The 26,791-nt window shown below is 42.7% G+C and overlaps 1 protein-coding gene across 1 annotated transcript in view; it reads right to left on the bottom strand.

The window, feature by feature from the left end:
• LOC135349429 (uncharacterized) overlaps positions 1-23,582 on the bottom strand; it is a 31,231-nt gene extending 7,649 nt beyond the window's left edge. Inside the window, exons 1-78 of the mRNA XM_064547961.1 lie at positions 23,427-23,582; positions 23,091-23,369; positions 22,727-22,999; positions 22,388-22,675; positions 22,069-22,329; positions 21,684-21,971; positions 21,304-21,579; positions 20,623-20,892; positions 20,376-20,567; positions 20,060-20,260; positions 18,483-18,719; positions 18,203-18,403; positions 17,881-18,150; positions 17,643-17,834; positions 17,329-17,544; positions 17,064-17,270; positions 16,778-17,005; positions 16,497-16,700; positions 16,175-16,435; positions 15,921-16,121; positions 15,655-15,855; positions 15,397-15,600; positions 15,134-15,337; positions 14,811-15,071; positions 14,557-14,757; positions 14,291-14,491; positions 14,034-14,237; positions 13,771-13,974; positions 13,478-13,708; positions 13,220-13,420; positions 12,956-13,156; positions 12,698-12,901; positions 12,419-12,637; positions 12,147-12,353; positions 11,877-12,065; positions 11,615-11,821; positions 11,331-11,537; positions 11,059-11,265; positions 10,789-10,977; positions 10,527-10,733; positions 10,269-10,475; positions 10,005-10,211; positions 9,714-9,902; positions 9,447-9,653; positions 9,176-9,382; positions 8,904-9,110; positions 8,614-8,802; positions 8,347-8,553; positions 8,076-8,282; positions 7,804-8,010; positions 7,514-7,702; positions 7,247-7,453; positions 6,976-7,182; positions 6,704-6,910; positions 6,414-6,602; positions 6,147-6,353; positions 5,876-6,082; positions 5,604-5,810; positions 5,314-5,502; positions 5,056-5,262; positions 4,777-4,983; positions 4,505-4,711; positions 4,225-4,413; positions 3,959-4,165; positions 3,681-3,887; positions 3,408-3,614; positions 3,118-3,306; positions 2,852-3,058; positions 2,577-2,783; positions 2,319-2,525; positions 2,032-2,220; positions 1,789-1,980; positions 1,515-1,706; positions 1,248-1,454; positions 996-1,196; positions 727-936; positions 443-649; positions 170-391 (exon numbers count right to left, since the gene is read on the bottom strand). Of these exons, the coding sequence (XP_064404031.1) occupies positions 170-391; positions 443-649; positions 727-936; positions 996-1,196; positions 1,248-1,454; positions 1,515-1,706; positions 1,789-1,980; positions 2,032-2,220; positions 2,319-2,525; positions 2,577-2,783; positions 2,852-3,058; positions 3,118-3,306; positions 3,408-3,614; positions 3,681-3,887; positions 3,959-4,165; positions 4,225-4,413; positions 4,505-4,711; positions 4,777-4,983; positions 5,056-5,262; positions 5,314-5,502; positions 5,604-5,810; positions 5,876-6,082; positions 6,147-6,353; positions 6,414-6,602; positions 6,704-6,910; positions 6,976-7,182; positions 7,247-7,453; positions 7,514-7,702; positions 7,804-8,010; positions 8,076-8,282; positions 8,347-8,553; positions 8,614-8,802; positions 8,904-9,110; positions 9,176-9,382; positions 9,447-9,653; positions 9,714-9,902; positions 10,005-10,211; positions 10,269-10,475; positions 10,527-10,733; positions 10,789-10,977; positions 11,059-11,265; positions 11,331-11,537; positions 11,615-11,821; positions 11,877-12,065; positions 12,147-12,353; positions 12,419-12,637; positions 12,698-12,901; positions 12,956-13,156; positions 13,220-13,420; positions 13,478-13,708; positions 13,771-13,974; positions 14,034-14,237; positions 14,291-14,491; positions 14,557-14,757; positions 14,811-15,071; positions 15,134-15,337; positions 15,397-15,600; positions 15,655-15,855; positions 15,921-16,121; positions 16,175-16,435; positions 16,497-16,700; positions 16,778-17,005; positions 17,064-17,270; positions 17,329-17,544; positions 17,643-17,834; positions 17,881-18,150; positions 18,203-18,403; positions 18,483-18,719; positions 20,060-20,260; positions 20,376-20,567; positions 20,623-20,892; positions 21,304-21,579; positions 21,684-21,971; positions 22,069-22,329; positions 22,388-22,675; positions 22,727-22,999; positions 23,091-23,369; positions 23,427-23,484 (16,456 nt within the window). The 5' untranslated portion in view covers positions 23,485-23,582. The remainder of the gene's footprint in view (positions 1-169; positions 392-442; positions 650-726; positions 937-995; positions 1,197-1,247; positions 1,455-1,514; positions 1,707-1,788; positions 1,981-2,031; positions 2,221-2,318; positions 2,526-2,576; positions 2,784-2,851; positions 3,059-3,117; positions 3,307-3,407; positions 3,615-3,680; positions 3,888-3,958; positions 4,166-4,224; positions 4,414-4,504; positions 4,712-4,776; positions 4,984-5,055; positions 5,263-5,313; positions 5,503-5,603; positions 5,811-5,875; positions 6,083-6,146; positions 6,354-6,413; positions 6,603-6,703; positions 6,911-6,975; positions 7,183-7,246; positions 7,454-7,513; positions 7,703-7,803; positions 8,011-8,075; positions 8,283-8,346; positions 8,554-8,613; positions 8,803-8,903; positions 9,111-9,175; positions 9,383-9,446; positions 9,654-9,713; positions 9,903-10,004; positions 10,212-10,268; positions 10,476-10,526; positions 10,734-10,788; positions 10,978-11,058; positions 11,266-11,330; positions 11,538-11,614; positions 11,822-11,876; positions 12,066-12,146; positions 12,354-12,418; positions 12,638-12,697; positions 12,902-12,955; positions 13,157-13,219; positions 13,421-13,477; positions 13,709-13,770; positions 13,975-14,033; positions 14,238-14,290; positions 14,492-14,556; positions 14,758-14,810; positions 15,072-15,133; positions 15,338-15,396; positions 15,601-15,654; positions 15,856-15,920; positions 16,122-16,174; positions 16,436-16,496; positions 16,701-16,777; positions 17,006-17,063; positions 17,271-17,328; positions 17,545-17,642; positions 17,835-17,880; positions 18,151-18,202; positions 18,404-18,482; positions 18,720-20,059; positions 20,261-20,375; positions 20,568-20,622; positions 20,893-21,303; positions 21,580-21,683; positions 21,972-22,068; positions 22,330-22,387; positions 22,676-22,726; positions 23,000-23,090; positions 23,370-23,426) is intronic.
• Between the last annotated feature and the right edge of the window lie 3,209 nt (positions 23,583-26,791).

Below are 26,791 nucleotides of genomic sequence, written 5' to 3'. Positions count from 1 at the left end.
TGTATGAAGTAATGTAATAGTTATTCTAGTGGCGAACGAACACATAATTAAATCATAAGCAGCACACAATACGTACAACAACTACAGGTAAAAACAAGGTTTTTTGTGTTTAGTTTTACATCAGTCCAAATAATCCAGCTCCTAATTAATTAACATAAGGCTAGCTCACCATTACAGGTTGGTTCTGATTTTGCGTGAGTAATATTCCACACACCCTTTCCGTCAGCCTGGTTATCATCTATACAAGTTCTGTTCGTATCACCAAGCAATGTGTAACCAGGGAGACAGGTATAAATGGCAAGGGTTCCTATCTCAAAATTAGCCACGGTGTCCTTGGTGTACATAATTTTTTCACCATTAGCCGGAAGCACCAGTTCTTCACATTCAATAGCTGCAAAGAACGGAAAATAAGACACAATATAGGGGTAAGTGTGGATTTTACCTTCACAAAGTGGCTCTGGACCACTAGTACTCCATACACCACGCTCGTTAGGTTCATCGTTAGTGCAATTCCTCAATAGTGTTCCGTTTAGAAAGTACCCAGCATTGCAATTGTATCTGGCAACGGTGCCAATGACGTATGGAGGACTTTCAGGATCATACGAGATGATGCCATCAACAAGGGAAAGACTTTCCTGACATTGTATTGCTAGTGCATATGGAAGAAGTAAAAGTCATAAGCTTAATTAACAAGTGACTACAAAGGACTTAGAGTGATAAACTTACGATCACATTTAAGTTCGACTCCACTCCATACTCCCATCACACCGAGTGAATTACTCATCATGCAAATTCTTACTGCACTTTCATCACTGAGCTTGAAGTCACGATCACATGAATATCTTGCCTCGGTTCCGAAGCTAGAATAGGTTCTAAAGTCTGCAGCATTGTGAATACTTCCATTTAGAGGAGCATTTAATGGTGGACACTTGATTGCTACAAATAGAGAAAAAGAAGTGTATAAAAAAATTCAAAAGCCAAGTGGTCATTCTTACGTTCACAAGATGATTCATTGCTTGTCCAAACACCAAAAACATTATGGCCATTACCAACGCAAGTTGCATTGACATTTCCAACTAAGGAAAATCCTGGATTGCACTGATATGTAGCTACTGTTCCTGAAATTATGGGCTCAGAGAGGTTTGAATATAAAACTGAGCCAGCGCCAGGACTTGGGAGCATTCGACATGTTATTACTGCAAAACATCATACAGTCAAATCGTTTTTGCGGTATAAAGTATACTTACTTTTACAAACGGGTTCACTTCCATTCCATTGACCCAATTGAGCGTCACTTATCCCCACACACACTCGTACATTTTTTCCGCCAGTGAGAGCATAGCCAGTGTGACAGTTGTATGTTGCTACTGTCATTACACCAAAGCTTGGCATGACACCCATTGAGAAGGTGATATTTCCATTGGAAGGACGAGCCAACTCGTCACACATGATTACTGAGGGACAGTATAAGACTATCAATGAAAGAAATGTACAGTGCATGTAGTAATACTCACATTCACAACTAGGAGCAGTTCCAGACCATTGCATATCAGGTCCACATGTTCGACTGATTGCACCGTTGAGTACGTAATTTTCACTGCACAGATACGTGGCAACTGTTTCCATCATATAGTTATCATTTGCATTAGGAGCAGAAGAATATGTAACACTGCTATACAACACTTCTTCTAGGCTCGAGCAAACACCTGTGAAATTAACAAATGATAACACATGCGAACCAAAGCACTACCGGTATGCAACATATCAGGGGTAGAGAATTAAACATACTTTGACATGAAGGAGCGTTGCCACTCCACAAATCATCACCAACACACACTCTTGTAGATTCCCCAAATAGCTCAGCTCTATCGTCACAAGAATAGGAAGCTCGAGTTCCAAGGATATACTCCATATTGACCTCTCGGAGTAAGTTGTAGCTCACCCAGCCATTTTCGATACCAGAAATAGGAGAACAAGTAACTGCAAACAAACGAGATAATCCACAATCATCTAAAAAAATTCAACTTATACCATCACAGGTTGGATTATCATTGCTCCACATTCCAACGACCCCCTCCTGCTCACACGTTATGCTGACATTGCCCAAAAGAGAGTAACCAGGATCACATGAAAAGACCACCACAGCTCCAACGGTGAGATTTTGGACATTCAAGCTTACTTTGCCATTAAAAGGATCGCTTGGTGTATCGCAAAGTATTTCTGTGGAATAGGGCATTATGGGGAATGCATTCAAATAAAGACACATAATAACTGCGACAAAGATTTGATGCATGTACATTAAAGTAACATCAGCTTACCAAAACAGGTGAGAGCAGATCCGCTCCACGCTCCCATCCCCTCAATAGGGCCTTCCTCACATGTCCTCTCTGGGTTTCCACCAGACAAAGCAAAACCTTTGTCACATGCGTACGTGGCCGTGGTTCTAAAGTCGAATGTGGCTGTTGTGTCAGCTACGAATGATATGGTTCCATTCAGTGGAGCACTTAGGCTTTCGCACATGATCACTGACGACAAAAATATTGAATGTGAGAGAGATTGCTTCAAATTATACATACCTGAGCAGGCGGGGGAACCATCACTCCATTCTCCTTCAGCATTTATTCCGTTTCCCTCACCACACTCTCTAATGCTCACTCCCACCAAGAAGAAGCCTTCTTCACAGGAGTGGTGGGCCTCTGTTCTAAAATCCACCAGCTCAGACACATTACGATTGTAGACTATCGTGCCATTTCCCGGATTCTCCAATAGGGCACACACGATTCCTGTATAATGTAGTAATGTGTTTCATGCAAAAAAACAACTAGAATAGTTTGATTCATGGGTAGTTTACCCTCACAAGCAGCATTAGATTCACTCCACACACCCACAGTGTCGAGCTGGTCGTCATCTTCACACACTCTCACATTGTCTCCGTCCAGAAAGAATCCATTATCGCAAGAAAGTGTCGCCACAGTACCAAACTCAAAGGGTGCCACAGTGTCAACACTGTACATCACTGTTCCATTGGGCAATGCATTCACCATTGAGCACTCTATTGCTGTTATAGAAAAACAAATGAATCATAACTACATACCTTAATAATGATGCTTTTCTTACCATCACAGATTGGAACATCATTGCTCCACATTCCAACGACCCCCTCTTGCTCACAAGTTATGCTGACATTGCCCACAAGAGAGTAACCAGGATCACACGAAAAGGCAACTACGGCTCCAACGGTGAGATTTTGGACATTCAAGTTTACTTTGCCGTTAAACGGATCGCTTGGTGTATCACACAGTATTTCTGTGGAAGAGGGCATCCATGCATTCAAATAAACAGACACACATAATAACTGCGACAAAGATTTGATGCATGTACATTAAAGCAACAAAAGATCAGATTACCAGAACAGGTGGGAGCAGATCCGCTCCACGCTCCCATCCCCTCAATAGGGCCTTCCTCACACGTCCTCTCTGGATTTCCACCAGACAAGGCAAAACCTTTGTCACATGCGTACGTGGCCGTGGTTCTGAAGTCGAATGTGGCTGTTGTGTCAGCTACGAATGATATGGTTCCATTCAGTGGAGCACTTAGGCTTTCGCACATGATCACTGATAATAAAAATAGTACCTCAACGAATGTCAAAGAAATTGCTTTATTATTACACGTATACATACCTGAGCAGGCTGGGACACCACCACTCCATTCTCCTTCAGCACTTGTTCCGTTTCCTTCACCACACTCTCTAATGCTCTCTCCTACCAAGAAGAAGCCTTCTTCACAGGAGTGGTGAGCCTCGGTTGCAAAGTCCACCAGCTCAGACACATTACGATTGTAGACTATAGTGCCATTTCCCGGATTCTCCAATAGGGCACACACGATTCCTGCATAACATAGTAATGTGTTAAGTGATGCAAAAAAACAACTAGAAGAGTTTGCTTCATGGGTAGCTTACCCTCACAAGCAGCATTAGATTCACTCCACACACCCACAGTGTCGAGCTGGTCGTCATCTTCACACACCCTCACATCATCTCCGTCCAGAAAGAATCCATTATCGCAAGAAAGTGTCGCCACAGTACCAAACTCAAAGGGTGCCACAGTGTCAACACTGTACATCACCGTTCCATTGGGCAATGCATTCACCATTGAACACTCTATCGCTGTTACAGAAAAATAAAATGAATCATAATAATACCTTAATTGATGCTGCATTTCTTACCATCACAGGTTGGAACATCATTGCTCCACATTCCAACGACACCCTCCTGCTCACAAGTTATGCTCACATTGCCCACAATAGAGTAACCAGGATCACACGAAAAGGCCACTCTGGCTCCAACGGTGAGATTTTGGACATTTAAGTTTACTTTGCCATTAAACGGATCGCTTGGTGTATCACACAGTATTTCTGTGGAAGAGGGCATCCATGCATTCAAATAAAGAGACACATATAATAACTGTGACAAAGATTTGATGCATGTACAACAAAATCAGCTTACCAGAACAGGTGGGAGCAGATCCGCTCCACGCTCCCATCCCCTCAGTAGGGCCTTCCTCACACGTCCTTTCTGGATTTCCACCAGACAAGGAAAAACCTTTGTCACATGCGTATGTGGCCGTGGTTCTGAAGTCGAATGTGGTTGTTGCGTCAGCTTGGAATGATATGGTTCCATTCAGCGGAGCACTTAGGCTTTCGCACATGATCACTGATGATAAAAATATTACCTCAACGAATGTCAGAGAGATTGCTTATAATTACACGTATACATACCTGAGCAGGCGGGGGCACCATCACTCCATTCTCCTTCAACACTTGTTCCGTTTCCTTCACCACACTCTCTAATGCTCTCTCCCACCAAGAAGAAGCCTTCTTCACAGGAGTGGTGGGCCTCGGTTCCGAAATCCAACAGCTCAGACACATTACGATTGTAGACTATCGTGCCATTTCCCGGATTCTCCAATAGGGCACACACGATTCCTGCATAACATAGTAATGTGTTAAGTGATGCAAAAAAAACAACTAGAAGAGTTTGATTCATGGGTAGCTTACCCTCACAAGCAGCATTAGATTCACTCCACACACCCACAGTGTCGAGCTGGTCGTCATCTTCACACACTCTCACATTGTCTCCGTCCAGAAAGTATCCATTATCGCAAGAAAGTGTCGCCACAGTACCAAACTCAAAGGGTGCCACAGTGTCAACACTGTACATCACCGTTCCATTGGGCAATGTGTTCACCATTGAGCACTCTATCGCTGTTACAGAAAAACAAAATGATAATAACGTAATTGATGCTGCATTCTTACCATCACAAGTCGGAATATCATTGCTCCACATTCCAACGAGACCCTCCTGCTCACAAGTTATGCTAACATTGCCTACAAGAGAGTAACCAGGATCACACGAAAAGGCCACTACGGCTCCAACGGTGAAATTTTGGACATTCAAGTTTACTTCGCCATTAAACGGATCACTTGGTGTATCACACAGTATTTCTGTGGAAGAGGGCATCCATGCATTCAAATAAACAAACACACATAATAACTGCGACAAAGATTTGATGTATGTACATTAAAGCAACAGAAGATCAGCTTACCAGAACAGGTGGGAGCAGATCCGCTCCACGCTCCCATCCCCTCAGTAGGGCCTTCCTCACACGTCCTCTCTGGATTTCCACCAGACAAGGCAAAACCTTTGTCACATGCGTACGTGGCCGTGGTTCTGAAGTCGAATGTGGTTGTTGCGTCAGCTTGGAATGATATAGTTCCATTCAGCGGAGCACTTAGGCTTTCGCACATGATCACTGATGATAAAAATAGTACCTTAATGAATGTCAGAGAAATTGGTTATTATTACACGTATACATACCTGAGCAGGCGGGGGCACCACCACTCCATTTTCCTTCAGCACTTGTTCCGTTTCCTTCACCACACTCTCTAATGCTCTCTCCCACCAAGAAGAAGCCTTCTTCACAGGAGTGGTGGGCCTCGGTTCCGAAATCCACCAGCTCAGACACATTACGATTGTAGAATATCGTGCCATTTCCCGGGTCCTCTAATAGGGCACACACAATTCCTGCATAACATATGTTAAGTGATGTAAAAAACAACTAGAAAAGTTCGATTCATGGGTAGCTTACCCTCACAAGTAGCATTAGATTCGCTCCACACACCCACAGTGTCGAGCTGGTCATCATCTTCACAAACCCTCTCATCGTCTCCGACTAGAAAAAACCCATTATCGCAAGAAAGTGTCGCCACAGTACCAAACTCAAAGGGCGCCACAGTGTCAACACTGTACATCACCGTTCCATTGGGCAATGCATTCACCATTGAGCACTCTATTGCTGTTATAGAAAAACAAATGAATCATAGCTACATACTTTAATTGATGCTGCATTTCTTACCATCACAGGTTGGAACATCATTGCTCCACATTCCAACGACACTCTCCTGCTCACAAGTTATGCTCACATTGCCCACAAGAGAGTAACCAGGGTCACACGAAAAGGCCACTACGGCTCCAACAGTGAGATTTTGGACATTCAAGTTTACTTTGCCGTTAAACGGATCACTTGGTGTATCACACAGTATTTCTGTGGAAGAGGGCATCCATGCATTCATATAAAGAGACACACATAATAACTGCAACAAAGATTTGATGCATGTATATTAAAGCAACAGAAGATCAGCTTACCAGAACAGGTGGGAGCAGATCCGCTCCACGCTCCCATCCCCTCAGTAGGGCCTTCCTCACACGTCCTCTCTGGATTTCCACCAGACAAGGCAAAACCTTTGTCACATGCGTACGTGGCCGTGGTTCTGAAGTCGAATGTGGCTGTTGCGTCAGCTTGGAATGATATGGTTCCATTCAGCGGAGCACTTAGGCTTTCGCACATGATCACTGATGATAAAAATATTACCTCAACGAATGTCAAAGAAATTGCTTATAATTACACGTATACATACCTGAGCAGGCGGGGGCACCATCACTCCATTCTCCTTCAACACTTGTTCCGTTTCCTTCACCACACTCTCTAATGCTCTCTCCCACCAAGAAGAAGCCTTCTTCACAAGAGTGGTGAGCCTCGGTTGCGAAGTCTACCAGCTCAGACACATTACGATTGTAGACTATTGTGCCATTTCCCGGGTCCTCTAATAGGGCACACACAATTCCTGCATAACATATGTTAAGTGATGCAAAAAACAACTAGAAAAGTTCGATTCATGGGTAGCTTACCCTCACAAGTAGCATTAGATTCGCTCCACACACCCACAGTGTCGAGCTGGTCATCATCTTCACAAACCCTCTCATCGTCTCCGACTAGAAAAAACCCATTATCGCAAGAAAGTGTCGCCACAGTACCAAACTCAAAGGGCGCCACAGTGTCAACACTGTACATCACCGTTCCATTGGGCAATGCATTCACCATTGAGCACTCTATTGCTGTTATAGAAAAACAAATGAATCATAGCTACATACTTTAATTGATGCTGCATTTCTTACCATCACAGGTTGGAACATCATTGCTCCACATTCCAACGACACTCTCCTGCTCACAAGTTATGCTCACATTGCCCACAAGAGAGTAACCAGGGTCACACGAAAAGGCCACTACGGCTCCAACAGTGAGATTTTTGACATTCAAGTTTACTTTGCCGTTAAACGGATCACTTGGTGTATCACACAGTATTTCTGTGGAAGAGGGCATCCATGCATTCATATAAAGAGACACACATAATAACTGCAACAAAGATTTGATGCATGTATATTAAAGCAACAGAAGATCAGCTTACCAGAACAGGTGGGAGCAGATCCGCTCCACGCTCCCATCCCCTCAGTAGGGCCTTCCTCACACGTCCTCTCTGGATTTCCACCAGACAAGGCAAAACCTTTGTCACATGCGTACGTGGCCGTGGTTCTGAAGTCGAATGTGGCTGTTGCGTCAGCTTGGAATGATATGGTTCCATTCAGCGGAGCACTTAGGCTTTCGCACATGATCACTGATGATAAAAATATTACCTCAACGAATGTCAAAGAAATTGCTTATAATTACACGTATACATACCTGAGCAGGCGGGGGCACCATCACTCCATTCTCCTTCAACACTTGTTCCGTTTCCTTCACCACACTCTCTAATGCTCTCTCCCACCAAGAAGAAGCCTTCTTCACAAGAGTGGTGAGCCTCGGTTGCGAAGTCTACCAGCTCAGACACATTACGATTGTAGACTATTGTGCCATTTCCCGGGTCCTCTAATAGGGCACACACAATTCCTGCATAACATATGTTAAGTGATGCAAAAAACAACTAGAAAAGTTCGATTCATGGGTAGCTTACCCTCACAAGTAGCATTAGATTCGCTCCACACACCCACAGTGTCGAGCTGGTCATCATCTTCACAAACCCTCTCATCGTCTCCGACTAGAAAAAACCCATTATCGCAAGAAAGTGTCGCCACAGTACCAAACTCAAAGGGTGCCACAGTGTCACCACTGTACATCACCGTTCCATTGGGCAATGCATTCACCATTGAGCACTCTATTGCTGTTACACACAAATAAATGAATTATAACTACATACTTTAATTGATGCTGCATTTCTTACCATCACAGGTTGGAATATCATTGCTCCACATTCCAACGACACCCTCCTGCTCACAAGTTATGCTCACATTGCCCACAAGAGAGTAACCAGGGTCACATGAAAAGGCCACTACGGCTCCAACAGTGAGATTTTTGACATTCAAGTTTACTTTGCCGTTAAACGGATCACTTGGTGTATCACACAGTATTTCTGTGGAAGAGGGCATCCATGCATTCATATAAAGAGACACACATAATAACTGCAACAAAGATTTGATGCATGTATATTAAAGCAACAGAAGATCAGCTTACCAGAACAGGTGGGAGCAGATCCGCTCCACGCTCCCATCCCCTCAGTAGGGCCTTCCTCACACGTCCTCTCTGGATTTCCACCAGACAAGGCAAAACCTTTGTCACATGCGTACGTGGCCGTGGTTCTGAAGTCGAATGTGGCTGTTGCGTCAGCTTGGAATGATATGGTTCCATTCAGCGGAGCACTTAGGCTTTCGCACATGATCACTGATGATAAAAATATTACCTCAACGAATGTCAAAGAAATTGCTTATAATTACACGTATACATACCTGAGCAGGCGGGGGCACCATCACTCCATTCTCCTTCAACACTTGTTCCGTTTCCTTCACCACACTCTCTAATGCTCTCTCCCACCAAGAAGAAGCCTTCTTCACAAGAGTGGTGAGCCTCGGTTGCGAAGTCTACCAGCTCAGACACATTACGATTGTAGACTATTGTGCCATTTCCCGGGTCCTCTAATAGGGCACACACAATTCCTGCATAACATATGTTAAGTGATGCAAAAAACAACTAGAAAAGTTCGATTCATGGGTAGCTTACCCTCACAAGTAGCATTAGATTCGCTCCACACACCCACAGTGTCGAGCTGGTCATCATCTTCACAAACCCTCTCATCGTCTCCGACTAGAAAAAACCCATTATCGCAAGAAAGTGTCGCCACAGTACCAAACTCAAAGGGTGCCACAGTGTCACCACTGTACATCACCGTTCCATTGGGCAATGCATTCACCATTGAGCACTCTATTGCTGTTACACACAAATAAATGAATTATAACTACATACTTTAATTGATGCTGCATTTCTTACCATCACAGGTTGGAATATCATTGCTCCACATTCCAACGACACCCTCCTGCTCACAAGTTATGCTCACATTGCCCACAAGAGAGTAACCAGGGTCACATGAAAAGGCCACTACGGCTCCAACAGTGAGATTTTTGACATTCAAGTTTACTTTGCCGTTAAACGGATCACTTGGTGTATCACACAGTATTTCTGTGGAAGAGGACATCCATGCATTCATATAAAGAGACACAGATAATAACTGCAACCAAGATTTGATGCATGTATATTTAAAGCAACAGAAGATCAGCTTACCAGAACAGGTGGGAGCAGATCCGCTCCACGCTCCCATCCCCTCAGTAGGGCCTTCCTCACACGTCCTCTCTGGATTTCCACCAGACAAGGCAAAACCTTTGTCACATGCGTACGTGGCCGTGGTTCTGAAGTTGAATGTGGCTGCTGTGTCAGCTTGGAATGATATGGTTCCATTCAGCGGAGTACTTAGGCTTTCGCACATGATCACTGATGATAAAAATATTACCTCAACGAATGTCAAAGAGATTGCTTATAATTACATACCTGAGCAGGCGGGGGCACCACCACTCCATTCTCCTTCAACACTTGTTCCGTTTCCTTCACCACACTCTCTAATGCTCTCTCCCACCAAGAAGAAGCCTTCTTCACAGGAGTGGTAGGCCTCGGTTCCGAAATCCAACAGCTCAGACACATTACGATTGTAGACTATCGTGCCATTTCCCGGGTCCTCCAATAGGGCACACACGATTCCTGCATATAATTTATAACATATAGTGTTGTAAATTCTTACGGCAAGCTTACCTTCGCAAGTAGCATTAGATTCACTCCACACACCCACAGTGTCGAGCTGGTCGTCATCTTCACACACTCTCACATCATCTCCGTCCAGAAAGAATCCATTATCGCAAGAAAGTGTCGCCACAGTACCAAACTCAAAGGGTGCCACAGTGTCAACACTGTACATCACCGTTCCATTGGGCAATGCATTCACCATTGAGCACTCTATCGCTGTTATACAAAAATAAACGAATCGTAATAATACTTTAATTGATACATTTCTTACCATCACAGATTGGAACATCATTGCTCCACATTCCAACGACACCCTCCTGCTCACAAGTTATGCTCACATTGCCCACAAGAGAGTAACCAGGATCACACGAAAAGGCCACTACGGCTCCAACGGTGAGATTTTGGACATTCAAGTTTACTTTGCCGTTAAACGGATCACTTGGTGTATCACACAGTATTTCTGTGGAAGAGGGCATGCATTCAAATAATAAAAGCGACAAAGATTTGAGGCATATACATTAACGCAACAAAATCAGCTTACCAGAACAGGTGGGAGCAGATCCGCTCCACGCTCTCATCCCCTCAGTAGGGCCTTCCTCACACGTCCTCTCTGGATTTCCACCAGACAAAGCAAAACCTTTGTCACATGCGTACGTGGCCGTGGTTCTGAAGTCGAATGTGGCTGTTGTGTCAGCTTGGAATGATATAGTTCCATTCAGCGGAGCACTTAGGCTTTCGCACATGATCACTGATGATAAAAATAGTACCTCAACGAATGTCAGAGAGATTGCTTATAATTACACGTATACATACCTGAGCAGGCGGGGGCACCATCACTCCATTCTCCTTCAACACTTGTTCCGTTTCCTTCACCACACTCTCTAATGCTCTCTCCCACCAAGAAGAAGCCTTCTTCACAAGAGTGGTGGGCCTCTGTTCTGAAATCCACCAGCTCAGACACATTACGATTGTAGACTATCGTGCCATTTTCCGGGTCCTCCAATAGGGCACACACAATTCCTGCATAACGTAATGTGTTTAGTGTTTCAATGATAATAGACGAACAACTAGAAGAGTTTGATTCATAGGTAGCTTACCCTCACAAGCAGCGTTAGATTCACTCCACACACCCACTGTGTCGAGCTGGTCGTCATCTTCACACACCCTTACATTGTCTCCGTCAAGAAAGAATCCATTATCGCAAGAAAGTGTCGCCACAGTACCAAACTCAAAGGGTGCCACAGTGTCAACACTGTACATCACCGTTCCATTGGGCAATGTATTCACCATTGAGCACTCTATCGCTGTTATAGAAAAACAAAATAATTACATACAATAAATTGATGATGCATTTCTTACCATCACAGGTTGGAATATCATTGCTCCACATTCCAACGACACCCTCTTGCTCACAAGTTATGCTGACATTGCCCACAAGAGAGTAACCAGGATCACACGAAAAGGCCACTACGGCTCCAATGGTGAGATTTTTGACATTCAAGTTTACTTTGCCGTTAAACGGATCACTTGGTGTATTACACAGTATTTCTGTGGAAGAGGGCATGCATTCAAATAAAAAAAGCGACAAAGATTTGAGGCATATACATTAACGCAACAAAATCAGCTTACCAGAACAGGTAGGAGCAGATCCGTTCCACGCTCCCATCCCCTCAGTAGGGCCTTCCTCACACGTCCTCTCTGGATTTCCACCAGACAAGGCAAAACCTTTGTCACATGCGTACGTGGCCATGGTTCTGAAGTTGAATGTGGCTGCTGTGTCAGCTTGGAATGATATGGTTCCATTCAGCGGAGCACTTAGGCTTTCACACATGATCACTGATGATAAAAATAGTACCTTAATGAATGTCAAAGAAATTGGTTATTATTACACGTATACATACCTGAGCACATTGTAGCAGATCCACTCCACACTCCAGTAGAGTCATTTCCCTCACAAAGTCTAGTCACTTCACCCAACAGGAAGAAGCCATCATTACAGGTGAGAGTGGCATTGGTTCCATAGTCAATCACATCTCCAGAGCTGATCTCGTTGTCCCCACTAGTTCCAACATCATACTCCACGTTACCATTGGCAAGGAGCAGAGCAGGACATACTATATCTATGAATTGAGAGTTGTTGAATTAAGAGAGCTGTTGAATTAAGAGGTAATTCAATTTACGTTGACAAATTGGTGTCTTCCCAGTCCACATTCCAGATGCACTAGACCCATTCCCATCACATGTTCTCATGTTTGTACCCACAAGGGAGAATCCTGGGAAACATTCATGTGAGGCCAAAGTACCAAATCTCAAAGGGAATTCTGTGTCTGGTGGTGAGTATGAGATCACTCCATTATCCAGGGAAAGCAGATCACAGGTAATGGCTGAGAAGGGAATCAGTTGTAAGTAAACACAGTCAGGGCAAATATATCGCATACGTTTACAAGTGGGAGGCATGTCACTCCACACTCCAAATACATTGGCTCCATCTCCATCACAAATCCTTTCCACAACCCCAAACAATGAGAATCCTTCATTACAAGAGTAAGTAGCCACGGTACCAAATAAGAAGGGGGCCAGATTACTCATTGAGTACTCAATAACTCCATTCTCAACAGTCACCAGATGACAAAAAATTGCTGCAAAGATTGAAGTAAAATAAAAAGCAGTAGCCTCAATGTTAAACATCGCTGAGAACTCACGTTCACAAAACGCAGGCTCTCCACTCCAAATACCAGTAGAGCTGACTCCATCCCCTTCACATATCCTTGCAACACTTCCATTCAGAGCAAATCCTTTGTCACATCTAGGAATGGCCACAGTGTTAAAATCAAAAGGAGAGTCAGTGTCAGGTGAGTACAAGATAGAACCATTGCTGAGGGTCAGTGAGTCACACAGGACGGCTATGTGTAAGATATATATAAGTATTTGTTAGTTGTGATGCTAGTTTGCAAACATACAATCACAGGTAGGCTCCCCTCCGCTCCACTCGCCCTCATCACTACAGGTTCTCAAAGCATCACCACCAGTCAACACATAACCAATGTTGCAAGTGTAGGTGACCACAGTGCCGTACTCAATTACATCTCCAGAGCCGGCAGGGCTTCCTTCACTGACCCCAGAGTATGCACCACTTCCATCACCATGTTCCACATAGCCATTGGTAAGGACCAGAGCAGGACAAAATATGGCTATGAATAGAGAGAAAAGTGGTCAAAAGACAAAAATACATTCATTGCCATTAATTATTTACGTTGACAAATTGGTGCCTCCGCAGTCCACATTCCATATGTATATGTTCCATTCCCACCACATGTTCTTTTTCCAGTACCAACAAGGGAGAATCCTGGGTCACATTGATGTGTGGCCACAGTGCCGAAACTGTAAGGGAGCTGTTCTGTGTCTGGCGAGTATGTGATCACTCCATTCTCTAGGAACAGAAAGCTGCACACAATCGCTGAAGTATAATTGAGAGTTGTTGAATTAAGAGTTAATTCAACAAAATATTTAATTTACGTTGACAAATTGGTGTTTTCCCAGTCCACATTCCAGATGCACTAGACCCATTCCCATCACATGTTCTCATTTTTGAACCTACAAGGGAGAATCCTGGGTCACATTGATGTGTGGCTGAAGTGCCAAATCTCAAAGGGAACTCTGTGTCTGGTTGTGAGTATGAGATTACTCCATTATCCAGGGAAAGCAGGTCACATGTAATGGCTGAGAAGGGAATCAGTTGTAAGCACAGTCAGGGCAAACATTATAACGCATACGTTTGCAAGTGGGAGGCATGTCACTCCACACTCCAAATGCATTGGCTCCATCTCCATCACAAATCCTTTCCACAACCCCAAACAATGAGAATCCTTCATTACAAGAGTAAGTAGCCACGGTACCAAATAAGAAGAGGGCTAGATTACTCATTGAATAGTCAATGACTCCATTCTCAATAGTCACCAGATCACAAAAAATTGCTGCATAGGTTGAAGTAAAGTATAGAAAGCAGTAGCTCCAATGTTAAACATCGCTGAGAACTCACGTTCACAAAATGCAGGCTCTCCACTCCAAATACCAGTAGAGTTGACTCCATCCCCTTCACATATCCTTGCAACACTTCCATTCAGAGCAAATCCTTTGTCACATCTAGGAATGGCCACAGTGTTAAAATCAAAAGGAGAGTCAGTGTCAGGTGAGTACAAGATAGAACCATTGCTGAGGGTCAGTGAGTCACATAGGACGGCTATGTGTAAGAGATAAGTATTTGTTAGTCGTTATGCTAGTTTGCAAACATACAATCACAGGTAGGCTCCCCTCCGCTCCACTCGCCCTCATCACTACAGGTTCTCAAAGCATCACCACCAGTCAACACATAACCAATGTTGCAAGTGTAGGTGACCACAGTGCCGTATTCAATTACATCTCCAGAGCCGGCAGCACTTCCTTCACTGACCCCAGAGTATGCACCACTTCCTTCACTGACCCCAGAGTATGCACCACTTCCATCACCGTGTTCCACATAGCCATTGGTGAGGACCAGAGCAGGACAAAATATGGCTATGAATAGAGAAAAGAGTGGTCAAAAGACAAAAATACATTCATTGCCATTAATTATATACGTTGACAAATTGGTGCCTCCGCAGTCCACATTCCATATGTATATGTTCCATTCCCACCACATGTTCTTTTTCCAGTACCAACAAGGGAGAATCCTGGGTCACATTGATGTGTGGCCACAGTGCCGAAATTGTAAGGGAGCTGTTCTGTGTCTGGCGAGTATGTGATCACTCCATTCTCTAGGAACAGAAAGCTGCACACAATCGCTGAAGTGTAATTGAGAGTTGTTGAATTAAGAGTTAATTCAACAAAATATTTAATTTACGTTGACAAATTGGTGTTTTCCCAGTCCACATTCCAGATGCACTAGACCCATTCCCATCACATGTTCTCATTTTTGAACCTACAAGGGAGAATCCTGGGTCACATTGATGTGTGGCCGAAGTGCCAAATCTCAAAGGGAACTCTGTGTCTGGTTGTGAGTATGAGATTACTCCATTATCCAGGGAAAGCAGGTCACATGTAATGGCTGAGAAGGGAATCAGTTGTAAACACAGTCAGGGCAAAACATTATATTGCATACGTTTGCAAGTGGGAGGCATGTCACTCCACACTCCAAATACATTGGCTCCATCTCCATCACAAATCCTTTCCACAACCCCAAACAATGAGAATCCTTCATTACAAGAGTAAGTAGCCACGGTACCAAATAAGAAGGGGGCTAGATTACTCATTGAGTACTCAATGACTCCATTCTCAATAGTCACTAGATCACAAAAAATTGCTGCAAAGGTTGAAGTAAAGTATAGAAAGCAGTAGCTCCAATGTTAAACATCGCTGAGAACTCACGTTCACAAAATGCAGGCTCTCCACTCCAAATACCAGTAGAGTTGACTCCATCCCCTTCACATATCCTTGCAACACTTCCATTCAGAGCAAATCCTTTGTCACATCTAGGAATGGCCACAGTGTTAAAATCAAAAGGAGAGTCAGTGTCAGGTGAGTACAAGATAGAACCATTGCTGAGGGTCAGTGAGTCACACAGGACGGCTATGTGTAAGAGATAAGTATTTGTTAGTCGTGATGCTAGTTTGCAAACATACAATCACAGGTAGGCTCCCCTCCGCTCCACTCGCCCTCATCACTACAGGTTCTCAAAGCATCACCACCAGTCAACACATAACCAATGTTGCAAGTGTAGGTGACCACAGTGCCGTATTCAATTACATCTCCAGAGCCGGCAGCACTTCCTTCACTGACCCCAGAGTATGCACCACTTCCTTCACTGATCCCAGAGTATGCACCACTTCCATCCCCATGATCCACATAGCCATTAGTGAGGACCAGAGCAGGACAAAATATGGCTATGAATAGAGAGAAGAGTAGTCAAAAGACAAAACACATTCATTGCCATTAATTATTTACGTTGACAAATTGGTGCCTCCGCAGTCCACATTCCATATGTATATGTTCCATTCCCACCACATGTTCTCTTTCCAGTACCAACAAGGGAGAATCCTGGGTCACATTGATGTGTGGCCACAGTGCCAAAACTGTAAGGGAGCTGTTCTGTGTCTGGCGAGTATGTGATCACTCCATTCTCTAGGAACAAAAAGCTGCACACAATCGCTGAAATGTGAAAGATTACAAGCACACAGGTAAGCAATTGGCAAAGAAGCAATTAAAACTTAGTAAAGGTAACTCACGTTGACATGTCAACTGCTGTCCGCTCCACTCTCCATCGACTCCAATGCCACAACCACAGCTTCTCACAACATCACCACCAGTCAAAGCAAATCCAGTGTTGCACGTATAAATAGCAGTAGTTCCAAAGTCATACTGGGCTCGTTCACCAAAGAAGAATCCACTAAAAAGTATGCTACTATTGTATTCTATAACTCCATTTTGAATTGACAAAGCAGAGCAAACGATGGCTACAGTTGCCAGTGAAAAATATTAAATACATGCTCCACAAAAATTTTTACTAATCACCTTCACAAGTTGGAGCCAGTCCATCAAAAGCACCGACCACACTGCTGCCATCTCCAGTACAAGTTCTAGTCGTCCCACCCACCAGAGTGAACCCTATGTCACAACTATAGCTGGCCACAACATTAAATGCATACGAGCCGTCATCTCTATTGTCATCATAGAACACAGTTCCACTTGCTGGTTCGGGCAATGCCTGGCAGGTTATTGCTACAGAGAGATAGAGATGCATATGTTATATACAATCATTATGACTCACAGTTCTCACCTTCACATGATGGTTCTTGTCCATCGAATTCCCCATTGACAGTAGTGCCGTTACCAGTGCATGTTCTTGAAGTATATCCATTTAGTAGTGCAAATCCATCCATGCAGCCATAAGTGGCTACTGTTCCAACTGTAAGACTGCCATTGGGCAACCGAGCATGGTCATAGGTCACGTTCACACCATTGGATATATCCACGAGTGTAGGACACGTAACAGCTGGAAGAAAAACATCGTCCTATAATTATACATATACTAACTGAAGGGGTGCCGTCACAATACAGACACACACAATTATATACGTATCTCATTCTAACCATGACAAAGAGGCGGACTTCCACTCCACTCGTTCTTCCCCAAACACTCTCTCATAGAATCTCCTTCAAGTAGTGCAAAGCCTGAGTTACAACTATATGTTACAGTCGTCATGAACTCAAAGTCAGCTGTCATGTCCTCAGCATAAGAAATAGATCCATTACTGGGAGCAGTTAGCGATGGACACATAACAGCTGAAGCAAAATAAATAAAGGCGGTAACATTACTTACATTACAAACCTGAGCACATCGTAGAAGAGCCACTCCATACTCCTGTAGAACCACTTCCTTCACAAACTCTAGTCACGTCACCCAACATAATGAAGCCCTCATTGCAAGTGAGAGTGGCATTGATACCGTATTGAATACCATCTCCAGAGCCGACATCTTTTCCCTCACTGTCCCCAGAGTATACATGACTTCCTCCCTCACTGTCCCCAGAGTATACACGACTTCCACCATCATACTCCACATTGCCATTAGCAAGGAGCAGAGCAGGACACATAATAGCTGTGGAATGCAAATGAATTCATCGTAAACAATAAAACAATACAGTACTTACATTGACAAATCGGTGCCTCTCCATTCCACATTCCAGATGTACTAGACCCATTCCCATCACATGTTCTCATTTCTGTACCCACAAGGGAGAACCCTGGGTCACATTTATGTGTGGCCGCAGTGCCAAAACTGAAAGGGAAGTCTGAGTTTGAATCGAACGAGATGATCCCATTTTCCAGAATAATAAACCCACAGGTAATGTCTGAATTGTGAAAATCATTGCATTAAAAAGGTGATTTTACATAAATGTTCTTGTTAAATTACTGACAAGCAAAACTCACCTTGACAATCAGGCTGCTCTCCGCTCCACTCTCCCTCTACTCCTATACCATTATCACAGGTTCTCGCAGCATCACCGCCAGTCAAAGAGAACCCAGTATTGCAGGTGAGAGTGGCAGCAGTGCCAAAATTATATCCATCATTTTGCTCAGCAAAAAAACCAGACCCACTACCAAGTTCTACATCTGAGCTATAGTCGATAAATCCATTTTCAAGAAGTAGAGGATTGCACCTTACACCTGAAAAAATTAAAAGTGTTAAAATGCTGTGATACGTACAATAACAGAGACATTGTAGTATAAAATGTACCTATAATTGTTATATGATAGAGACTAGCAACAACTACTAAATCCTCGGCCGTTATAACGTCTCACAACCATAAGTGTTGTACTGGGAATCAGTAGAAGAAAATCTAGTAGCTATATGTATGAATATGGAAACCTATCAGCAACTACAGAGGGCAATGAAACAGAGAAAAATCAGATTTGAACGCTATGACAAGGCTTTGAAAATGGCTGTGGTGTTGAAGCTATATCCGTGCTGTAAACTGTAAACGTAGTGCTATGATAGCCAGGTGAGCAGACTCAAAACAGACAACAACAGACTATTATAACCCGTAGTCGCCTTCGTACCTCAGGTAATTATTCTTTCAACCTTTGATGTCAAGAATTTTCTATCCAAAAACGTGCCAGCAGGTCACTAACTAACTATTATTCATTCAATTTGATGTCAAGAGTTTTTTATCCAAAAAACGTGCCAGTAGGTCACTAACTCACACGGTAGAATAAATAAGCCAGATAGCATGTGTATAGTACTGCTTCCCGCGTTGAACTAATTAATGAGTTTGTTGACATAGTTTCAGTAGCAAGCTAGATAACAGTAAACTCTCGGGAGTGATTACCGGTAGTGCATGGCTTCTGCACATCACTATACACTCCCTCACGTTGACTAAACTTGGTCCAAAAACTAATACTAAATCATGCTATATGCAATTTCTGTTGCTGAGTGTACTATATCGGTTTGTGCTATACTATACTCTCCTATATGACTGACCTTCCAGTAAAATTCAATGGTTGCAAATTTTTAAGTGGAAGACAAAATATACCCCTAGCTAATAGCAGCCCTTATAACAAGCAATGTGTGCACCATTGAGTCATAGCAACACCAACTACAGAAGCCTATATAAACCTAATTTCTGTAATCTGAAGCAAAGGAAAGAATACTTTAGTAAGACAGTTGTCATTCTGTTACCATGGTGGCCAATTTCAACAAGTTTCAGTATGAAATATGTGTGCACCATTGAGTCATAGCAACACCAACTACAGAAGCCTATATAAACCTAATTTCTGTAATCTGACACAAAGGAAAGAATACTTCAGTAAGACAGTTGTCATTCTGTTACCATGGTGGCCAATTTCAACAAGTTTCAGTATAAAGTATCCATAAAGCCATGCATGTGATTTGTACATAACTAATTCTACCCACAATCGGAACCTTGATTGAAAAGTTAAAAACCTAGCTAGAAAATGCATTAATATATAAAATTGTTGGGGAAATTTCATTCAAAAAAGTAACTCACGTTCACATATTAGGTTGGTCCCAGTCCACACTCCTTGTCCAGACGTTTCCACATTAAAACAGGTCCTGTTGGTCCCACCAGACAAGTCAAAGCCAAGTTCACACTGGTGAGTGGCTACAGCACCAGGCTGTAGGTTGCCTTCTTTAGTACCAATAGAGTATGTAACATTTCCATCTGTTAGAGTCAGACCAGGACAATATTCTGCATGGAAAAGAGTGAATATGGTTTAACAACACTATGCGCATCTTTTTACAGTTATCAAAATGTTTGCATCAATATTTCTGTTTATCATCTCCTTAAGGTACTTGATTCTCACCAGTGCAGCTGGGTCCTACTCCACTCCACGTCCCATCATACTGACACACTCTTATCATATCACCTTCAAATATCTGGCCTCTGATACAATTGTATGTCACAGTACTTCCTAGTGGGTAACCACCACTTGGAAGAGAACTCATGTTAAATGTAATGCCACCGTTCATAGGAAGAGGTAATACAGGGCACGTAACTGCAAAGAGAATTTTTGAACCATCATGCATACAAACACATTAAAAAGCACTTACGAACAGTCAATGATGCAGATGTAGAAATAATACCATCTTGTTTGCCCATGCTTGTCACTGTCACCTGGTACAAGCCTTCATCATCATCATCAGTGCTAAGCACCACCAAAGTGGGTGTGCTTGCTCCCAAGTAAGCACCAGGTGTGTCGGTAATGTCTACTCCATCCTTTCGCCACTGGTAAATGAGGGAGTCCCCAATTGTTGCCACAGTAAGTGTGGCATTCTCTCCACCAGCGACAATTATACTCTCAGGGTCCTTCACAATGGCAACTATTTGAGTGTGCATGCATGCATATGAACAAATTATGTCTTGTGAATGATATAATTGTTAGCACTATGCAGTAGCATATGAGAACTTGGTAAGAGCGATTTATATCGCTAAGTAACCACACTATGCATGTCTATATAGTGCAGTTGATAACCCCTTGCTATATCACTATTAAGGTGTTCATTAAATACTGCATGGTAGCCGTATGAGGTATTGTTTTCCTGTCATTCCTAGCAACTGAAGGAAATTGAAAATGTATGGTGAATAGATGAATTTTCAAATTCCCTACATTTCCGCTGTTAGTCAATTAAGAATAATTACAAGAAAATTTCCCACACATAATAAGGCTGTATACCTGACACCTCCATGCAGGCACAATAATGGATCGGAATATACAGGTGGTGTGGACTTACCAATGGTGAGCGAAGCTGCATTGGATACAACAGCACCAGCAACATTGGTAATAACCAAACTATAGAAGCCGGAGTCAACTGGAAAGACAATATCAGTAACTCTAATAGTGGGGGTGGTGGTTCCAGTGTATTTGTCTGTATCGCTAAGCACAACTCCATCCTTTTGCCACCGATAGGTCAGTCCATGTCCAGTAGCCACCACACTGAAAGAAGCAAGCGCTCCAGAGTACTGGTTCAACATGTTGGATGGATGAATACTGACAACAGGAGGGTCAACTGTATAAGGGAGTGTAATTATAGTACAGAATAATCATCTGAGAGTTAGTTATTATAATTATGGAGACTACAAACCTGCCGCTTCTAATGAGTGATATACTCACCGACATTTAGAGAAACTGTGCTTGATACAGCAGTTCCAGCTGAATCATTAACTCTCACATAATACATATCCCTATCCATTGTGTGAGTAACACTACTAATGGTCAATGACATGGTCTGTGTACCACTGAAGGTTGCCGAATTCATAAGAGGCGTATTTGGAATTTGAAACCACTGTATAGAGCTATCTCCAACAGAAACAACTGAAAATGTAGCTGTTCCCCTGACAGGAGCTTCAACATTCACTGGGTGAGTCACGATAACAGGGATAGTGAGGTTTTGCTCATTTGCTGAACGGGGAAAACACTGGAATCATGCATGCTCAGTCCTTCAGGCACAACATAATTATATAGTTACAACCAACAACAGAATGTATGTCTAGCTTACAAACAGTTAGAAGGCTTTGGCTGGATGTCATAGAACCAGCAGCATTTGAAATCATTACACTGTAGAATCCGTCATCATCTGGAGAAACAGGACTGAGTATTGTCAGCGTAGCTGTTGTAGCTCCTGAAAATTTTGAAGTATCATTGAGTGCATAACTGCCTTTCAGCCATTGATAACTCAAGTTTTGACCAGCAGCAACAACCGAAAAGGAAGCATGATGTGTCGAAAGTTGTGGGTGGATGTAGATTACAGGAAGATGTACTAAATTGGAAAAATGCATGAAAAGCACATTCATGCACATTTAACTAACACCACTCACCAATAGTAAGTACTGCTGTAGTAGACAGCACATCTCCTGCAGCATTACTGGCACGAACGTAGAATGTTTTTCCTTCATCATTTGCAGTAACACCGATTAGAATTAAGGTGTCTGTATTCGTATAAAGCATGGTGGCAGTATTAGTGAGAGCACTTCCATCTCCAAGGGGAGAAATAACCAGCCATTGGTACGAAATACCACTTCCAACTACCACTACCGAAAAGTGTGCAGTGTCACCCAATGCAGCTCCCAGATCCATAGGTTGTTGTGCAATAACTGGAGGGTACACTGCACAGAAAATTAGTATGAGTATGAGTGTGTAAAAACATAGCTATTTACAGGTTATTAGTGAAGCACTGTTGGAAGAGATCCCATATGGTGCAGCTGGATTAGTGACTAAAACGCTATATTCCCCTTCTTCGCCAGCAGTCACAGTAAGTGTAGCCGTGTTTGTACCAGAATAGGTGCCTGGTGTGTCAACAATGTTAACTCCATCTTTATTCCATTGGTACTTGAGGAACTGACCGGAAATCACTACACCAAAAACAGCATTTCTGCCCTGCGGAACATTGATCTGGTCTGCCGGCTGAGAATTGAGTACAGGTACATCCACTGTGCATACACGAAAATTACACAGCATTTAAAGGAAATCTTCATTATGTATATAGCTGTAGTAATCATTATACCACTTCTTTCAACTTACGAACAGTGAGTGAGGCTGGATTGGAAAAAAAATTTGTTTGCTCAAACACAGCTACACACACATAAAAGCCTTCGTCTTCCTCATTAGCACTCAAAACAGTTATTGTGCCGGTGTCTATTCCACTATATTTAGGAGAATGAGTAAGCACTTCGCCATCTTTAAGCCAGTAATAGTCAAGAGAACCAACTCCATCAGCTACAGTTACTGAAAACACAACGTCTGTTCCAGGCAAAATATCCAGATGATCGACTGGCTGTATTTCAATACGCTGAGAAGCAGCTACACCACAACAAAATAACAATGAATGCAATTATTGTGAGCATCAATACAACTTACCATTGGCAAACAGATAAAAGCACACCGATAGAAGACAATAATTTGTACTAGCATACATTGCTAAAGAACTCTCAAGTTAAATGAACTGCATGTAGCTAAATCTACTCTATATAGACTAAGTCTGAAAGCTGAAGATAATCTGAATTGTCAACAAAGCATACATGTATATATTAGTCTAATTTCTAAGGTTTCGAGATCTAATTGATTCAATTGAGTTCTTGTTACATTTACTAGCATACCACAGAGAAATAAATAGAAGCCAATCTGGCTAAAAAAGATTCAATTTCATTACCATAGATATAGAACTATGGTACTGTACCAAGTTGAGTAGAGAGCCATTAATTTGCACTGCACTCTCAGGTACGGGTTAATACTAGAATAACTAGAGCGGAAAATGTTTATGAGGTGCAACATTTCGCGTTTTTGTAGATACAAACTGATCATCATAAGATAAACTGTCGTCACTAGGCCTGTGCCAAATTAAATTTTTTTCACCTATTATCTCTAGGTCCCCATATCCCATATGAGCTGGAGTCTCTGTATCTTGTCCATGTCTGAGTGAGCTTCATTGCCGCATTAGCTAGAGCTATAGATCTAGCTAGTTATGCCCATGCGCAGCATTCACATAAAAGTTGGTAAAGTCGATTTTATAACGGTTAGTTGTTCGCCTAACCGTTCTAAAAGCGAAAACTCGGCCTGGGACAAGGCTACTACGTATGTAGAGACAGTTCTTTTGTGTCTGTAAGCGTAGATACTAATGCTGTAATAAAATGTTAGACTAGACAGAGACAAATTGCGTAATTATACAGATTTCACGCCCATGAGACTAGATCTACCCGGGCCAAATCCATGACTTATCAGTATCTGAGGAGTAAACGGCTATAATGATATAGAGCACACACAGAGACACACAAAATATCAATTTTCCGTTGCATTGTACTCGGTATACTGTGAGCTAAAGCCCTGGATAGTTTCTAAGCTCAGGTCATGCGATTTTGTGGTAGCCATTAGAGGTGCAGTGGATTCCTTTCTCATAGATTTCTTCGACACTAGCTTCATATCTTCTCCGACACTGTTGGGCGTGGACCTTTTAACCTCATCCTCAATGGGGGGCAACTTCTCAGCTTCAACATAAGTGGGGGGAGGGGTTCCTTCAATTCGAATAGAGTGGTGCCAGTCAAAAGTGGCCGGAACTGCCTCTGTCACACTTCCTCGTCTTCTTCGTCCAACCTGTGCTCTTTGTAACTCTTGCTCCTGTCGCTCACGTAGGGCTATTCGTTTTGCTCGGAGTGCAATGCATTGTCTCACCAGGATGATGATAAGGATCATAAACACAACCACCAGAATGAGGGTGACGGCAGCACCAATAAAAGCAGCTGCTGCATTCGGTAGAGAATCTTCGCCGTTTTCCATGGTGTTCTGCGCACATTATAATACAGTGACAAATGAACCTCCAATATAATATATAAGGGCATTTGAAAATGGATCACACTGAATTATTGTGGCCATCCCCTAATGGCCATGTCATAGTAAAGTTCCCAGGTTTGTCCTGACTTCTAAAGTCAGAGTAGCCTAGCTGCTGCCAAATACAAGACTCAATATGGTATGTTTATTATGGTATGTGGGAAATTAAACAATTAACAACACTCACATGACATGATAGCACTTACATGTCATCAACTAAGCACACTTTAGCTTGTTCAAACAAGAGTTTCAGCTCAAACACAACTTTTTAAACTGTCTATAGAGCACTTACTTAGCAGGTACACTAACTCTAAAGCTTGTTTATTGTTAAACAGTTTATTTTTCCGACAAGTAAACTGGAAACCTTGGCTATACAATGGTTTCCTTATATTGTGTACACTGTCACATGCTACACATGTCAGGAAAGGTATGTAAGGTATTGATCCATATGATACACTTGATAGGAGAACAATTACAATATAGTATCTGCCCACACATGCCGCTGGGGCAGCTTGCTATGACAGTCTATTGCCTAGCAACCAGTTTCTTTATAAGTGATCGAATATCAAGCCAATGGAAAGTATCAGCATGTCTAAGGAGGCAAATGGTAAAATGTCTGTTTGCAGTTTTTATACCCACATTTGGCAACCTAGAATTCTTGTTAAGAGGTTACATAAGTATGCATGGTGGTAATATTGAAGCTGTACATGTAAGCTGTGTTATACAACAGAATGGAAAGCAAATTGGCGACAAAATGAGTGTGTTTACCATGTGAATGTGACAATGAAAGTAAAGTACATGTATTGAAAATAATGTGAGCAAGTATAAACTAGCTGTTCAAGGTGCGACATACTGAGTGTATGCTGTGCTAAATTCCATGTCACCTTCAGGACTCTCAGTTCTGGCTCCAGCCACACCGTGCCCCTGTGATCCATGTGACTGCGGGGATGTGATACCTGTGCTTCTAGGAGACTGTACTCCACTCGGCTCCACTGTTATCGCCACTTCTACCACCTCTCGTCCACTAACAGAATTGGACCGATTGTCTTCAAAGCCATTGGAAATGAGAGGAGTCATTCCAGTGTTGGCTATCTTCATATCCTGTATTACTTTGTTGTCCATGTTTCCCTCGATGGAGTCATCTTTTTCTATACTCTGATTTTTGTCTTTCTCAAGAGTGGGTAGTTTCTCGGCCTCGATATATGTGGGGGGCGGAGTGCCCTCTACTCGTATCGAATGGTGCCAATCAAAAGTGGCTGGGACAGGCTCTGTAACACTAAGGCGACGTCTTTGTTGAACTTGTTGCCTGACCTGACTCTGCTGTAACTCTTGCTCACGAATAATATTTCGTTTAGCTAGATACTGTAGACACTGTCGAACCAGAATCACCATGAGAATCATGAATACAATTACTAGAATGAGAGTGACGGATGCACCAATGAATCCAGCTGCTTCCACTCCTATTGCAGAACTAAATTGGTCCATTATGCCTGTCTTCTCGAAGAAAACCTATAACCATGATGATTGCATAGTTAATATAGAAGACAATCAATCTATAATGAAATTCATAGATAGAATAGAAACGAGCCCTGGATTATTATTACAAGGAAACAAAATGTACTCAGTACCTGTATAGCTAGCTACTTACAATTTTTTGAATCCACAACTAGACTTTGTATGTAGTTTGATAACAGCTAGTGCAGAACAGGCGAGTGCAGAACCAGGCAAGGGAGTAGAGGCTCTTTTGATACTTAGCTGGCTCAGCTCGTACATGTACATGTACAGTGAAAGGAAGTGCAATCATGTATGCACACTTAGATGGTATCTCAACTTAGCACAGTGGCCAATAACAAAAGGATGACATGCTGCATCTAGATATCTAGTCTACCAATGTCATGTCA

The sequence above is a fragment of the Halichondria panicea genome, chromosome 15 (assembly GCF_963675165.1).
Source record: "Halichondria panicea chromosome 15, odHalPani1.1, whole genome shotgun sequence".
NCBI lineage: Eukaryota > Metazoa > Porifera > Demospongiae > Suberitida > Halichondriidae > Halichondria > Halichondria panicea.
The sequence above is the reverse complement of the archived record's forward strand: the minus strand, read 5'-3'. Positions and strand labels throughout refer to the sequence as shown.